At 41.6% G+C, this 14,910-nt stretch overlaps 1 protein-coding gene and 1 non-coding gene across 2 annotated transcripts; both read right to left on the bottom strand.

Annotated features, from left to right (window-relative positions):
• Positions 1-307: 307 nt before the first annotated feature.
• RPL5 (ribosomal protein L5) lies at positions 308-11,275 on the bottom strand. Its single transcript, XM_020807144.3, has 8 exons — positions 11,119-11,275; positions 9,544-9,613; positions 9,335-9,450; positions 7,714-7,848; positions 5,578-5,780; positions 4,688-4,865; positions 3,278-3,366; positions 308-466 (listed from the first exon to the last, which is right to left on the bottom strand). The coding sequence occupies exons 1-8, from the start codon at positions 11,119-11,121 to the stop codon at positions 367-369; spliced, it is 894 nt and encodes a 297-aa protein (XP_020662803.3). The 5' UTR covers positions 11,122-11,275; the 3' UTR covers positions 308-366.
• LOC140707217 (small nucleolar RNA SNORD21) lies at positions 4,963-5,058 on the bottom strand. Its single transcript, XR_012087136.1, has one exon. It is a non-coding gene; the product is annotated as a small nucleolar RNA SNORD21 (small nucleolar RNA).
• Positions 11,276-14,910: the final 3,635 nt, after the last annotated feature.

The raw sequence follows: 14,910 nt of genomic DNA, 5'->3' as shown, positions 1-14,910 counted from the left end.
CTGAAGCCTCACTCACAAATATAGTGGATTACTGTCATTTGAATGTAGTATGCCCCCAGCAGGAGGGAGCCAGTACTGTACAAGGAGAAATCGACCACAGCTCCTGTCCAACTCAGAGCTTTATATAAATGGAAAAATACTGGTCTTACATTATAAACATATCAGCAAGGGCAGTTGCCAAGGTGAAACTAACTGTCCTCTCTCATCTATAACTTTTTATAGAATATAAAAATGGAGAAGAAGCCAGTGATTGTTCAATCATCCAGAGAAGCTACGAGTCAGTGTGAGTAAGTTGATGCTTACAACATTGGTTCAATAAATTTATTTTGTTTTCCAAAATCTTCATAGAAAATTATGGAAGGCATTTTAGCTATCTGCCACACGTTCCTGGGCCCTAAGGAAGCTGGCCTTCTTTTGAGCCACACGATCTTTCTTCTGCGCAAGAGACAACTTAGGACGGTTCCACCTGCAAAGAGAGAGTTTGCGTTACTCCTGCTGGTGCACAAAGCCAATGCTTTATTTAATTTTTAGACTACATTTACAACTTGAGAACAGCACCCAAGACCACTACTAAATGTATCTGCTATGAATAATTAGTATCTTATTTTCATTTTAAACAAGCACTGGCACTTATCACACATGAATATTTCAAACTGTAACATGCTAAAGTTAACTGATCTACAACTTCATCTGCCAATTTCAGTTTCTCTAATTAAAATACATTTTAGTCCTTATTTTACTAAGTGGCATCTCAGGATTTCAAAGAACTGGCACGTTGCCCACAAAAAAATTTTTTTTGCATCTGTATGGTAAAAACATCAATGCTGAGAATGCAACATCAACATTCTCTTTTCTCAAAACAAGCTAAGATTAAACAGTTAACTTGACACTATATATCAAAAGACCAGTCAAGCATCTTTATTCCTATTGTCAAGTTTACTGTATTTAATTTTGCAATGGCAGTAAACCTGTCAGCTTTATTTAAAGGCTACTAAACATCAATTGGAACATGGAAAAAATTATATTTCTGATTGCACCAAACCCTGTGTCTTTCACATAGTCTGAACTTCAATTCCCACACTCCCTTACACTGGCCAACCTGGTTGGTACTGATCTGAGCCATAGCCAAGAACATCTGCAGGCTACCAGGTTGTCTTCCTTTGCTCAACTGCATCTACATAATTTCTTTTTACAGCATGCACTCAGCCAACATGTGCATCACACCATCTCCATACCCTTTCAAGTTGACCCTTCAGCAATAAACAGCCACATCCAAGCATCCAGGTGTCCACTGCTAGATGAGGTAACTAAAATCAAACCCTGATTGGACAGACTCCTAAGGAACTCCTCTGCACCCTCTCTGTCAAATCCTCAATCCACTTCTATCTAGATACATTAGTATGACTAGGCCCATTTTTCTGTTTATAAGACGACCCAATGTATAAGACAACCCCCTTCTTCTAACCACCAAATTTGAAAATTTGTACGATTGCACCCCTTTGGTCCTGAAGCCCTTTCATGGGTGCTTCAGGATCAAAGGGGTTCGATTGTGCCACCCTTTCACGGCCGCTTTACCCTGTGGCTTCGGAAAAGGCAGGGAAAGCAGCTGCCTTCCATGTATAAAATGACCCTCAATTTTTTGTCTAATTATTTAAGTAAAAAGTGTCATTTATTACACGGAAAAACGCAGTATGCTCTCAAAATACTTGACTCATATAACATAAAAATGCAACATACCTTAAAAGTTAAGAAAGAAAGCATAGTGCATTCTAGAGAAAAGATTGTCTAACAACTTAAGAAACAATAGCCCCACGGGAACGTCAGGCCACCACAACCCAATAGGAAGATAAGTATGAAAAACTGCATATTTATATCAAGCAATACTGATCAACTGATGAAACATAAGCCACATCCTTCAGCTGTGAAGTAAGACAGAAATATCAAAGAATGTTAAGAAGGAAAGCAATGCATTCTAGAGCTAAAGATGGTCTAACAAAGGGAGCAGATCCAATGCTCCCCCCCCCCGAAACTGAATTAGGTTGACCAAAACTTTCTTCCTACTAGAGCGTTGCACAATTTAAAATTATGGACATACATGAAATATAGATAAAATTAACAAATTAAAATGTTAAGATATGCTATTTCTTTTATCAGAAGTAGGCTACTTCAATAGTGTTATCTCAGCCATTTGCTAGAACTTCTGTATGTGTGGTGGGGCATAAATTGCATGTATGTTAAGTTTTGCAATTTGAGCAATCCCTATTACACAGAATCACAGAAAAGTGAAGTTGGAAGGCGCCTTCAAGTCCATCAAGTCCAAGCCCCTTCTACACTTCTACTCTCAAGCCTGATGAAAAAGTCACAGCTAATGTTGTCCATTTTAGGAACTTGAGAAACATGTCTTTCTTGTTCAGATTCAGGCTGCCAACATCATTATTTGATGTTAAAGGTTCTTTGGTGGAGGGGACCAATCTTTGGAATAGGAGCAGAAATCTCAAGGCCCACAAATTGTATGCAACCTGCAAAGTTGTCCGGAACTGAGGCCATGGGTGGATCACTGTAAAGTGGCAGTGCAAGGCTGCAACACCTGGGGTGCAGGCAAACCTTTAGTCATCTGGCTGTAAGCTTGAGAGACCACACTGCTCAGCCCAACTTTTCACAAGACAACATACAGCTATAAACTTTTAGGTACCAAACGAGACTGAAATATGTCTGTGCACACACTGCTTTGTTCAAAGACAGTAATGAGGCTGGATTTTCCTGAGGAGGGAGTTTTGAAGGCTTGGGACCATTACTAAGGAATTCCTGACAAACTAATGGTGGACCAGAAAGCAACCCCTCAGACTCTGATCTTAAACCACCTGAGCAATACAGACAGAAAAGGCTCAAATATTTTCAAACTTTAAAAAATGAAAAGAGCATTTTAAACTGGGTCCAGGAATTAATCAGTGGTCAAAGTAAATACAGATGAGATGTAATAGAATTCAAAAGCCTAGCCTCAGGGAACATTGTACCAGTTGAACTTCCTGGCAGGCAATACCACCTGCACATCCAAAGACAATATTGGAACAAGTACTGCCAGACTACAGTATCTGGACTTTAAAGAGTGTGCCCCATGCCAAATTATACCTAAACTGACATTCAGATTAGTGGATTTTCAAAAGTAAATGCTTCTATTTTATTCAGATTCTATTTACATTTATTAGCCTGAATTCATTCCAGTATTGTTCCCATGTACTGTGCCCAGTACTGGATAAAAGAATGAAGACCAACTCACCTCTTCTTTTTGACCTCCCTCTTGGGCTTCTTTTCATGGACTGGATTCTCACGTATTGCAGCATGGGCTTTTTTATACATTTCTTCCATCTGAAACAAAATTATTCATAAATCTAATTATAGTTTACATGCATGTAGTATTAGTGCACCCTGCTTAAAGGAACTTAAGGTTTTTGGGGAATAAAACTGTAATATATTCAAATATAATGTTTCCATAACAGAATACTATAATTCTGTCCAAGACACAGACCAAAGTATTGTAACTCAATCTAAGATAAATTTCCTTGAAATGTTTTGAGAAAACCAGACTCTGAATTACACGAATCTGAGGCAAATTCACACTATACTTTTTGGAAGGAGTATAGTTGCATGTATGATGCCTATATCTGCAAATATAATGCTAAGTAGGGAAAAAAGATTGTACGCACAGTAGTATTTATTAGTTTGCAACTGTGTGGAGCGTGTGTATAGGCTTTTCTAACCTATGACTGAAGACATCCTTTTGCCTAAAGCCTCTGAAGCAGCCACATTAATAGTCTCTTGGTTACCAGCACTTCCTCCTGTACTATTTTTCCCTTACCTACCATCACCTCTAGAGACATGAGATGAAAGCATAAAAAACCATCATGTTCAACATTCATAGGATCTTTGGAATTCCAGATTCCAGAGCAAGCCAAATGACTCCCCATCATGAATGTGAGACAAGAAAATTCTTAGCATATATTAAGTGCTCTACTAAGATATCACTGACTAAAGCTCTTGTCTGATTTAAGCAACATAGCAGATCAGTTGTTATTAGCCATTCATACTTGTGTACTGAAGAGTACTTGTCCTGGATGTGCAGCTATTTGGGAGGCTGAATTTAGAATTCATTGCCTCATCAGAAGGAAACAAAGAAAGATACAGTATAAGGAATCCTGCCTTTCTACCTGGGTCTACCTGAATGTTCACTCCACCCCTGCTTCTCCAGCCTAGAAATACTATTAGTATCTTCCCTGACCTTAAAAAATGTAGTGAAGGTCTTTCCTTCCTATGCTGCCCAGAGCAGACCTTTGGTCTAAATGGGTGGGGTAGAAATCCAATAAAATAAATGAATAAATTTCAAGAAAAAAGACAATTTAAAGTATATTCCAAGAATTATATACCCACTTATCAAAAAATTTACTTGCAGTCTTGAAACTGATCACATATCAAAGTAAATCTGCAAGAAGGTTCTCTTTTTCTAAATCCTGTATGGGCAAAGGGCTTGTTTAGCAAGCTATGTTCAACCATGCACAAGACCTCCATGCAGCTGAAATACTACCCCAATTACCCTTTAATATATTTTTGTAGAAAACTATGTTTCCTGCAATATTGCTTTCAAGTGATGAAAACATCTGCTCCATAAGGCATGAATAAACAAGCTTCTTACCATGTCAGATGTCACATTGTTCTTTATATACTGTGAAAACTGCTTCTTGTAAGCATCTTCATCCTCCTCCATTAAGTAACGCATGTAATCAGCAACGTTTTGGCCCATGATGTGCTTGCGGTGAACCTCTGCGTTAAACTCTTTGCTTTCTGAGTCGTAACCAGGGAAACGCTTGGTACTGTGAAAGAGAAGCTGAGCATCAGATACAATTTTAAGTAAACCGTGGTAATATCTGGGGCAGGCATCACCAAGAACCACCAGGTTCAAGCTTTTCAGCCACCATCAGTCCCGTCTTGAAACATTAGGATGCATCATACACATGCCAAGGACCAACTACAGAATGTTCAGTTAGGAGGATATCATCACACAGCGGCCAAGTCAAAGACAAATACAGATTATTTGGGAAGTCTATGATTTATATTTGCCAGACTGTTTATCACTCCAGGTGTGATTCCTAAAGTTTACTCCTATTACACAATCATGTGTGCACTCCCATAAGAAGTTCCCTGTGATGCAAGGGAGAGGGCAAGTAAGCTCCAAGTCCACAATACAAACTAATGTTGGTTATGTAACGTATAACAAAAGTCAAATGCAAAGAACCCAAGTTACAACACTTAACAACTGCTTCTCTTGCTTCTATATCAAGCAATAAAAATGGATGTTTAAATCAGTGGGTGAGTAAGGTTTACATTCAGAACAAAGTAAACAGAAATATCCATTTCCCAATAAAGTTAGGGACACGTACCTTACGGGTGTTCTGGCAACAATACTGCTAAGCCTAAACCCATCATGGTCAGGGATTGTGGAAGTTGGAGACCAAAACATTTGGAAGACATGACATTACTTATCTCTCAAATCTGAACTATCAACCTCAGAAAGAAGAAAGTTACCTGTGTGGAATTGAAAGACCGCCATCCACAGCTCCTTTTAGGGCACCAAAGACTTTGTTCCCAGTTGTAGTTCGAGCAAGACCAGCATCCAGATAGCACGTAAAGGCACCAGGCTGCCCATCCACACTTTCCACATTGTATTCATCACCAGTCACTTCCACTTGGCCTTCATAGATCTTATCAAGGCCAAATTTGTTCAGAAGCTGCAAACAAAAAAAACATATACCCATGTTTTCCCAAGGAAATCTGGAAAATCTAAATGAGAACTAAAAGGGGCTTCAGTAGAAGTTTCTAAACTTTGCCAGAAAGATGGGCAGCTTGCAATCCCTCCCTGAAAGCCAGTAGTTGGGTACACCTTTGAAGAAAAGTAATTCTTTAAAACCTAGCCTAGAGAAAAAGGTCAAATTTATCAGCATCAGTAATCTTTTACAAATTCGTTCTACAGAAAGCTGGAAATTTAACAACCACAACATTTTAAGAATCCTGGATGCCCAATCACTTGGAATTTTCTTTTCTCATTTTAAAAGCCTGGCAACAGATGTGCCCTATGGAGAGTTCTGGTTCTATTATACCTCCTAAGCTGTATCTTAGTATGACAATGTATTCATGCATGAAGAGTTGAGGCAAACTTTTAAGTCCTCTCTACTACAGGGTAGACAGACAGCAGACTGGGATCTACTGGTGAATCTCTGCTTTGCAGGAGATCAGCAAGTGCTTCCAGCTCCCAATGGCTTAACAATAGCAAGAAAACAACTTATTCCAAGAAAATACCATGAAACTCTATGAATTTTCATATGGAAGAACTATAATCTGAGTTGAGTTCTGGTAGTGAAAACAATTCCCTAGCTCAGAGTGTTCTCGAAGGAACTCACAGCTCTGGGCTCTACCGAAAACAAAGATAACCCAACAAGCCAAGTCTGCCTACCCTGCTCTTCTCCATGTGCTACAATACCAGGCACTAGATGAGCAACGACTGAAAACTAGGAAACCAACAGCCATACAATAGTGAGCTTTGCATTACAGGTACTCTCTGATGTGAGGTTTTCCAGAAAAAGTAGAACCAGAAATTTTTCCAATGTTCTAAATAACATGATGTGACTTAGCAATGTTACTGAAAAGTGTTAGCAATAAGGAGCAAATATACCATGTGGGAGTCCACTCCAGAGCCAGCCAAGAGCCAACTGGATTATGCACCAAAAGGGGTTGTCATATGTTATTTTTCAGTTACCCCATGGGCAACTGAGCACTGTTTTGTTACTCTTTTCCTCCTTAAAAGAATAACTTATAGAAGTTCACATCCTCTATTTAGTCTATCTACCACCACCAACTGCAGTATAACAGGACAAACAATTATGGATAAACTCAAGACATATATGGTATAGAAAACTGAAGTGACCATTTTTCCAGAGTAAGATTGTTTTTATCAAACACTCAAGAAACTTCCAGTGGTTAATAAACTGACAAATACACAAATTACAACACCTATTAGTCTGCAATCCCACTCATGGTTTATCTCTTTAGTTCATTTTAAAAGTATTGGCTTAAAATACACAAAGTCCTGTGTGTGCACCTGAGAACTAACAAATTAGTGGTGCCTCGCTTAATGAGATCACCGTACGACGACGAATCCGCATAGCGATCCCCTTTTCGGGATCGCTAATGCGGAGGCATACCGATCGTTCCAATGGGCAAAACCCGCATAGCAACAATCGGTAAGCGTTTCGCTTACCGATCTTCGCTTTGCGACGGCCACGGATCAGCTGTTCAGTGGTTCTAAAATGGCCGCCGGACGCCCGAAATGGCCGCGCGCAACGTTTTCGCGCCCTCCCCTCGCTTACCGAGGGCGCGAAAATGGCTGCCGCTATGGAGGAAACTTCGCTGAACGGTAAGTTTAGGGCCCATTGGGTTCCAATGGGTTTCTATGTTCCGTTTAGCGGTGTTTTCACATAGCGAAGGTTAATCCGGAATGGATTAACCTCGCTATGCGAGGCACCACTGTAGTTGCATACTTGGGCATCCCTTTCAGGCCAGTCTGATAAAATCCCCAATTTTAATAATTTGCATGTTGTGTCTCTCAGTGCGTTACATATGCAGAGGCAGAAACTTAGCTGGATGAACCTCCAAAAAAATACGTACCCTGCGGGCCAGCAGCAGGCCCGTGCAATAGGCAGCAGCGTAGTTCGTCAAGCCTACTTTCACACCGTACTTTGGCAGCTCGTGAGCGTATGCAGCACAGACAATCATGTCCCCTTCAATTCGGGCATATGCAATCTGACAAGGAAAGCAAGAGTAAATGAGTAACCTCAGACCAAGCAGTCGCAAGATTCAATCAATGCTGCTGGGAGGATCCCATCAAAAGTTCACAGTACAGATTCCTTCCTGGACCCTTTCTTACAAACTTGGAAGTGTATCTCTGACTCAATGTACCATCTGTAAATGCTGTAATTTATCCACAGCATGGACTTCCTGAATCCAGCAGTTCAGCAATATCTGGACTTTTAGTAGACACAAATACCTCATAAGAAATTTCCGTCCCTTTTTAATTTATTTAAAATATGTTTATCACACTTTTCTCCTTAAAAAGGACCCAAGGAAGCTTACTTTAAAAAATGCCCTTTTTTCTTGCCATCATATCCCCAACTTCCTCTTTCCATCGCACCAAATCAAAGCACAACTGCCCTACACATACAGGCACACTACCTCTAAGCTTTAAAGGATTACTGGTCCTCTAAGCCTACAACATAGACAGGAAGCTTCTTCAAGCATTCTCCTAAACTCATGGAGGGTAAATAGGTGAGGATGGAGCATGAATATACAGTCAACCCTCGACTTCCAATTGTCCCTAGATACAGACTTTTTGATTTACGAACAGCTGTGTTGGCAAAAATTGGCATCAACTGCCAGTGGGCAGAGATCATGGGAATTATGATCCCAAGCATCTAAAGGAATCCAGTTACTTTCCCTTTATTAAACAAAATGGCCACAAGAATTCTAACTTAGAAAGGAAATTAAGAATTGTGTAAATGAATGACTGAATTAATTAATTAATGTATATATTGCCCTATTGCATGCAGCACTGTTCTGGGTGATTAACAGTGTGATAAAATCCAACAGAACATAGCAGGAGTGTATGTCCTAGTGCTCACCTGTTGACAGGCATAGCAGCAGGGAGACTGGCATTGGGACCCCATAAAGTAGGGAACAAATGGCCCTCTAGATTTGACTGTAACTCTGACCATCTCCACCCCAAAACAGACTAAGTTAACTAGGGCTGGTGGGAACTGTAAGATAACATCTACTCTGTCCTCATTTCCTAGATGCTACTAGCCTTTTCACCCCCACCAGGTATGCAGATTTACACAGAGAAAATTGGCAAAGTGAAATCTGGAACAAGCAGAGCTTTTGATTTAGTTGTGCTCAGTTCACCCAACAAGTTTCTTCTTCAAAACAGCATCCAATTAGAAAAATAATGTTCAAAATAACTTCTCTAAGCCATTTTAAAAAATAATAACTCAAGTCTGCCTATAAAAGGCAATGATGTTGTCACACAACATAGACTATAGGTTTTCACAATGCAACTTTTGCCCAAATACCAAACTAGAAAATACATTCTAGTACTCTCTTTAGAAATTCAACACACTGCTTTCATAGGTTAACAGATTACAATAGGTCTACGATGAACACACTTTTAAAAAGAAAATATGGCAAGCACAAGACTGCCCTTTAGGTAGAACAAAGGCTGAAAATATGGCCTTACCTGGCAAATGATATCTCTGTTGGTGACACGTACAATCATCCTATACTTAGGGGTATTGTACTTGTTTTTATCTTGAATCACCAAACGCTTACGAGCATAGTAATCAGTCTTTCCCTCTGAAAGAAACACATCAGAACATATTCAGAAACAGAAGGGTCAAACTCTCACCTATTTAATTCACTGAAAGCCTGTGAAAAAGTAAAACATACCTCTCCTTCTTCTAAACTTGACCTGATACCTCTTGAAGTAGGCCTTATTCTTGACAACTTTAACGAACCCCTTAAACAAAACACAAAAACATTAATGTCAAAAGATTTGCAATCTTTGCCAGGAAGAACTATGATACAAAAACGTAGAAGTGTACAAGTGTGAAGACAAGAGTTGTTTGGAAAGCTCTCAATCATTTATTTGAACACATGGCCTAAAATGCAAACTTATACAATTTATTTTCATCCTTTTCTGCCATGATGAAAACCAGCAGCACTGAATGATAAAAGGAAAACAAATCTTCCAAGTTACTACTTCTAACAACACATTTTACAAGTCTTCTAATTAGATGTTTTTGAGGAATCTGTGTGTAGTTACTCTGTTGCTTCACAGTAGCTCACCGATGTAAATATAAATCTTTTTTGCAATACAGTAACCAGACTGGATCCCCAAATGTGACTGCAGCCAAAATAAAGAAACTACAATCAATACTAAAGGTTAAAGATCAAACAGATTTAGCCTGATCATCCTGAAGGAGAACTGACATCTTTTATTACTGTTTTCCACACTTTGAACCATGTTCAGTCCTAGTGATGAAGAATGACTGGCAGTCTGGCACTACCTGACAAACCACATGTTCCACACTCCTCCTGTCAGTTACAATGACAAGTCCCAACTCTGCCAGTGCAGACAGACCTGACATCAAACCAGATCAAATCCTGACTTCCTAATAATGATCTACACATAGCAGGTTTGTTTTAAAATATAGACCTCTAGCTGGCTGTTGATTTGATATATTTCTAGGTGAATGCTGACACCCCCACAGGTGTAAATCTAAAGGCAATATATAAGGCAGCCCGAAAACGTCTCGAAGTAGCACATGCTACAAAGAAGCCATCGCATACCGGGTGAGACACATCAGGCTGGCACGTTTTCACTAAAGAAGCAGGAAACGAAAAGGCCTGCCCTGAGCGAGGCACGCCACTGGGGCCTCTGCTACCACTCTCTGCAAGGCCTTCCTCACCACACGAAGCTGATCCGCCCTTCCTTTCCTCCCTCTCGTGCAACCATGGCAATCCCTGCCCATGCGCCGGGCCCGAGAGCCTGCACCCCGGAGGAAGCCATTCACACGTTCAAAACCCGTGTTCTCCGTCCCTGGTTCCTGCCACATGCACTAAAAGGATCATGAAAACGCGGCGCCCTCCGGGGAAAGAGGAAGAGGGGCCGCGAGGAAGCCCAGAAAGGGGGCGAAGTTATTAGGCACGAACCCGGGGAAAGACAAGGGGTGTGTGTGTATGGGGGGGGTACCTCCACAGCCCGAACCGGGGAGACGTGTTGGGATTGACGGGGAGAAGGCGCCCGAGTAGCCCCAACCGCCGCCCCCGAACGAGCCACGGCTTGGAAGCCCCGGAGGCGGCCATTCGGCCACGCTGGAACCTGCTTCCGCAGCCGAGGCCGCCGCTTCTAAATCCGGAGCCATCCGGCCGCTCGGAGGCCAGCAAGAAGGCAGCCGGGGCTCAGGCTAGCAAAACCGGTCCCTCCCTTCCCACACGGGTCCGTTTGGGGCCGGTACTGACCATGGTTCTTGAATCTGTCCCCTTTCGCTTTAGGCCGAGGGCCGCTCAGCGAAACGCCCGCACCTCAGAACGCTGGGGGAAAAGGCCGAGGTTAGCGCGCATGCGCAGCACGTAACCCGGATGACGAGGCCGAGCCACTCGCAGCAAGAGGATACCGGTGGGAAGCTGTACTGCCCTCTGGAGTCCCGGAGGGTTGCGCCTTGCCCGGCCCTCCTCTTTCTGCGCCACTTGCGTCACTTCGGTCTCCTCGGGGGTTCGCGTCTGTTGCGCGTAGCTGCTGTTGTGGCAACGCGGGGCTCCGCGGAAAACCAGCTGCCGCCGCCCAGTGATGTCTCCTTGTCCAGACCCTTTCATTCAAACTGTTCCAGAAGGCTTTTAATTGAAATAATATTAGCTGTGGGTCTGATGGCAATTTTAATTGTATTTTAATTGTATTTTAATTATTTTATCTTTTGCTGTATTGAATTTTAATTATTGTAAGCCGCCCAGAGACCTCTGGGTAGTTTGGGCGGCATATAAATTGAATAAATAAATAAATAAATAAATAAATAAATAAATAAACTCGTTATTAGCTTACACGACAGATAATAATGCCGTTAATATGTTCTTTATGCGGGTTTACTGTTTCTGACCAGGGAAAGTGATACATAATTTCTTCAGAACTGAAATCAAAGAAGTCATAATAACCTTCAAGGGAGCAGGAAAGAGGAGAAGACGAAAAGGGGCTGAGCATGTTGTTGTTGCTGGGTTCTGTCAAGTCAGCTCCTACCTCTGGCAACTCCTACTTATTATGAATGAGCGACATCCTAAAAGTTCTGTCCTCAACAGCTCTTGTAAACTCAAAAGATAGGGCTCCCTTTGGGGAGTCAGTTGATCTCATATTTGGCCTTCCTCTTTTCCTGCTGCTTTCCACCTTTCCCAGCATTATTGTCTTTTCCAGAGAATCTTGCCTTCCCATGATTTGCCCAAAGGAGGACAATCTCAGCTTCATCATTTTAAGGCTTTAATCCCCAGATCACACCTGTGCAAAATGTCTCACAGCTGCATGCAAGATACATAAAGATGTAATGGATAATGATTTTAAGCTACAATTTTTCTTTAATTCTTTTTTTTTCTGTTTGTGCTGTGACTGATTTATACATGTAACCTGTATTATGTTTAATGCTTTTTGCTGGTCACGGACCACAATAATAAAAAACTGAACTGAACTGTTGTGTAGCATTGGACTTTGCTTTCACTTCTGCACATATTAACCATTAGAATCCTTTCAGCTTTAATCTAATTACATCATTAGTGACAGCACTATTTGTACTTCTCCTTTGCTTTTCCCCACTAGCTGACTGAGTGCTTTCCAACCTGGACGTCTCATCTTCCAGCACTATCTCTCATTTAATTTTGGACTGTCTCATAATAGAGGCTTAGCAGTGCTTTACCATTGCCTCCTTCTGCACAGTACAAAAGAAGTAAGCTTGAGTGTCACTGCCATTGTCTGTGAAAGATCCTCTGCCAGTGTCACTTTCAGGTACCACTACTGCCGAGTAGCTGCTCTCCAGGCGTTTCTCCACCCACATCACCATTGAAATTACCTATTTTCTTTTGCTGATGTAACAGTTACCCTTTAAGAGGGATGGTGCACCTTAGTCCTGGGCTTCAGCTGTGAAGACTGTGCCTTGGGCGACCCTGGTAGGGGTCCAGGTTTGTAATGGAGTTGAGCCTCACAGTGTCATTGCTCTTGGATTGTCTGACACACACAAATCTATTCACAACACTCAGGTGTGCATCAAAGAAGAGAGGAGTGAAAATAGTTGAGCAATTGTTGCAATGATGTGAACCCATCTATGTCTGTAGGTGGTTATTAGCAGCACACTTTTGAATGGAAGCGGTCTAATTAAATGTGGAATATTTTACTTGGAACTACAACTACCAGATAACATGGCAATGCAGGCTGAGGTTTTCTGAGTGAAAATTGGTAACATTTCTGTCTCTGATGGGGATAAAGTAAAATTAGTGTTTAGACTGATGAGTAATTGAGATCTGTGCATTCTGGTCCCTTGAGTTATTGGGTGATCCTGGGCCCACCACTCTCCCTTAGCCTGCTGTACCTCACAGGACTATTAAGAGTGGAAAAAGGAAAGCTCCTTGGAAGAAAAGTGAAATCAGACAACTTGGAAATGTGACTTTTTTGGAATAGAAATTCCCCAGCTAGATGTTCATCTTTATTCCAAGTGCACACCTTTATATAATCAAATAAATTAATAATGCTAGCATATAGGAAAGGATGAACCCTTAGACACTCATTCAGAGTATACAATACTAGCTTAGATGAGTCAAAAGTATAGCCTAGTATAAAGCTTACATCCTTACACCCCATGTTCTGAACATTAACCAAATTCCAGAGTAACTAAAATATGTTGTTGTCCCAGATACCTTCATTTGTCCTTTTTGCTGGAGTTATAAAGCTAAAAGCCCATGATTCCTGCAAGATCCATGCTGGTACAATGCCTTCTAGTCCAGTCCAGTCCAATTACTTACTCCTAGTATGTTTAAAGCAACCTGAAAAGCAGGAATGAGGCAGGTGACTTCCCACAGCAATGGCACAACACTGCGATTCATCACAATGCCCCCATCCTGTGGTAGTACAGCATACCCAATAAGCACTATGTCACAAAGATTGCACTGTACCTCAACCAATCGTGGAATTCTACCTCAACATCATGCTGGCTTTCCATCCTCATGATCCACTTGTACTGAACTTTACCGGTCATATCACATCGATATTATAACAAGTTTGTGTGGGGTGGGGACAACCAGCCCATGGGCCTAATACACACTGCAGTAGGTCAGAATTCAATGATGAAGGCTCCAGGTCCCTCCCCACCACCACTCTGAAAGAGTGGTGGTGAGGAGGGACCTGGAGCAAGGTTGGGTAGGCCAGAACCTCCCCAGCCTTGCCAAGAAGTTACCACACAGGAGGAGAAGGAGGAGTTGTCATGGAGGGAGTGATGGACTGAGACTCAAGAGATTGTGATCAAATCTCAAATATCCCATTCTTGGGTAAGTGTGACAGGGTTCATTACAAGTGTGTGTCAGTTCCTTCTTCTTGGCGGACATAAAAGTAGGTGCATCTTTCCTAATAAAACCTTTATTAACAGAACTAACAGGAGTATCTATAACTACTTCAGTAGGGCCAACAGGGCTAATGTCCACAGGTAACTCTGTCCATAAAAAGGACAAACCATAAAAAGAATCTTCTTTCTTTACTGGCGAGATGGTCCGAACCTCCCTTGGTCTGTGGGTTTCCTCAGAGAGCCACTCCTTATTGCACATATAGTCCGCCAACATGGGTGGCGAGCCAATCCCCTTCTGGTGGCTTGTGGTTCGGCAACATAGGTTCCTGTTGAATGACCTTCCTCCAGCGACCTCGACCTCGGAGATAAACTAAAACTTTCCATTCTTCTGGACCTAACTCCTCCAGAGGTGTTCTTACTTCTTGCCCATTCTTTCCCTTTACAGCTGTTCTTTGTAATTCCTCCCTCACATACCCTTTCTCAGGTATTTTGAACACTCGTGGCTCTCCTGCAACTTTCTTCTCCTCTTCCCAAACTACCACCTTTCTCGTCTCTCCCATCTTTTCCCTCGCCTCTGTTGTGAGGAAAACATCCACTCTCCTTCACTCCCCCTTTAGCTCCTCCCCTTTTCCTTCCACATCTAGACCTTTCACTTCTTCTGTCATTTATTTATTTATTTATTTATTTATTTATTTATTTATTTATTTATTTATTTATTTATTTA

Source organism: Pogona vitticeps, chromosome 4, assembly GCF_051106095.1.
Source record: "Pogona vitticeps strain Pit_001003342236 chromosome 4, PviZW2.1, whole genome shotgun sequence".
NCBI classification, from domain to species: domain Eukaryota; kingdom Metazoa; phylum Chordata; class Lepidosauria; order Squamata; family Agamidae; genus Pogona; species Pogona vitticeps.
Note: the sequence above shows the minus strand (reverse complement) of the source record. Positions and strands in the feature narration are given on the sequence as shown.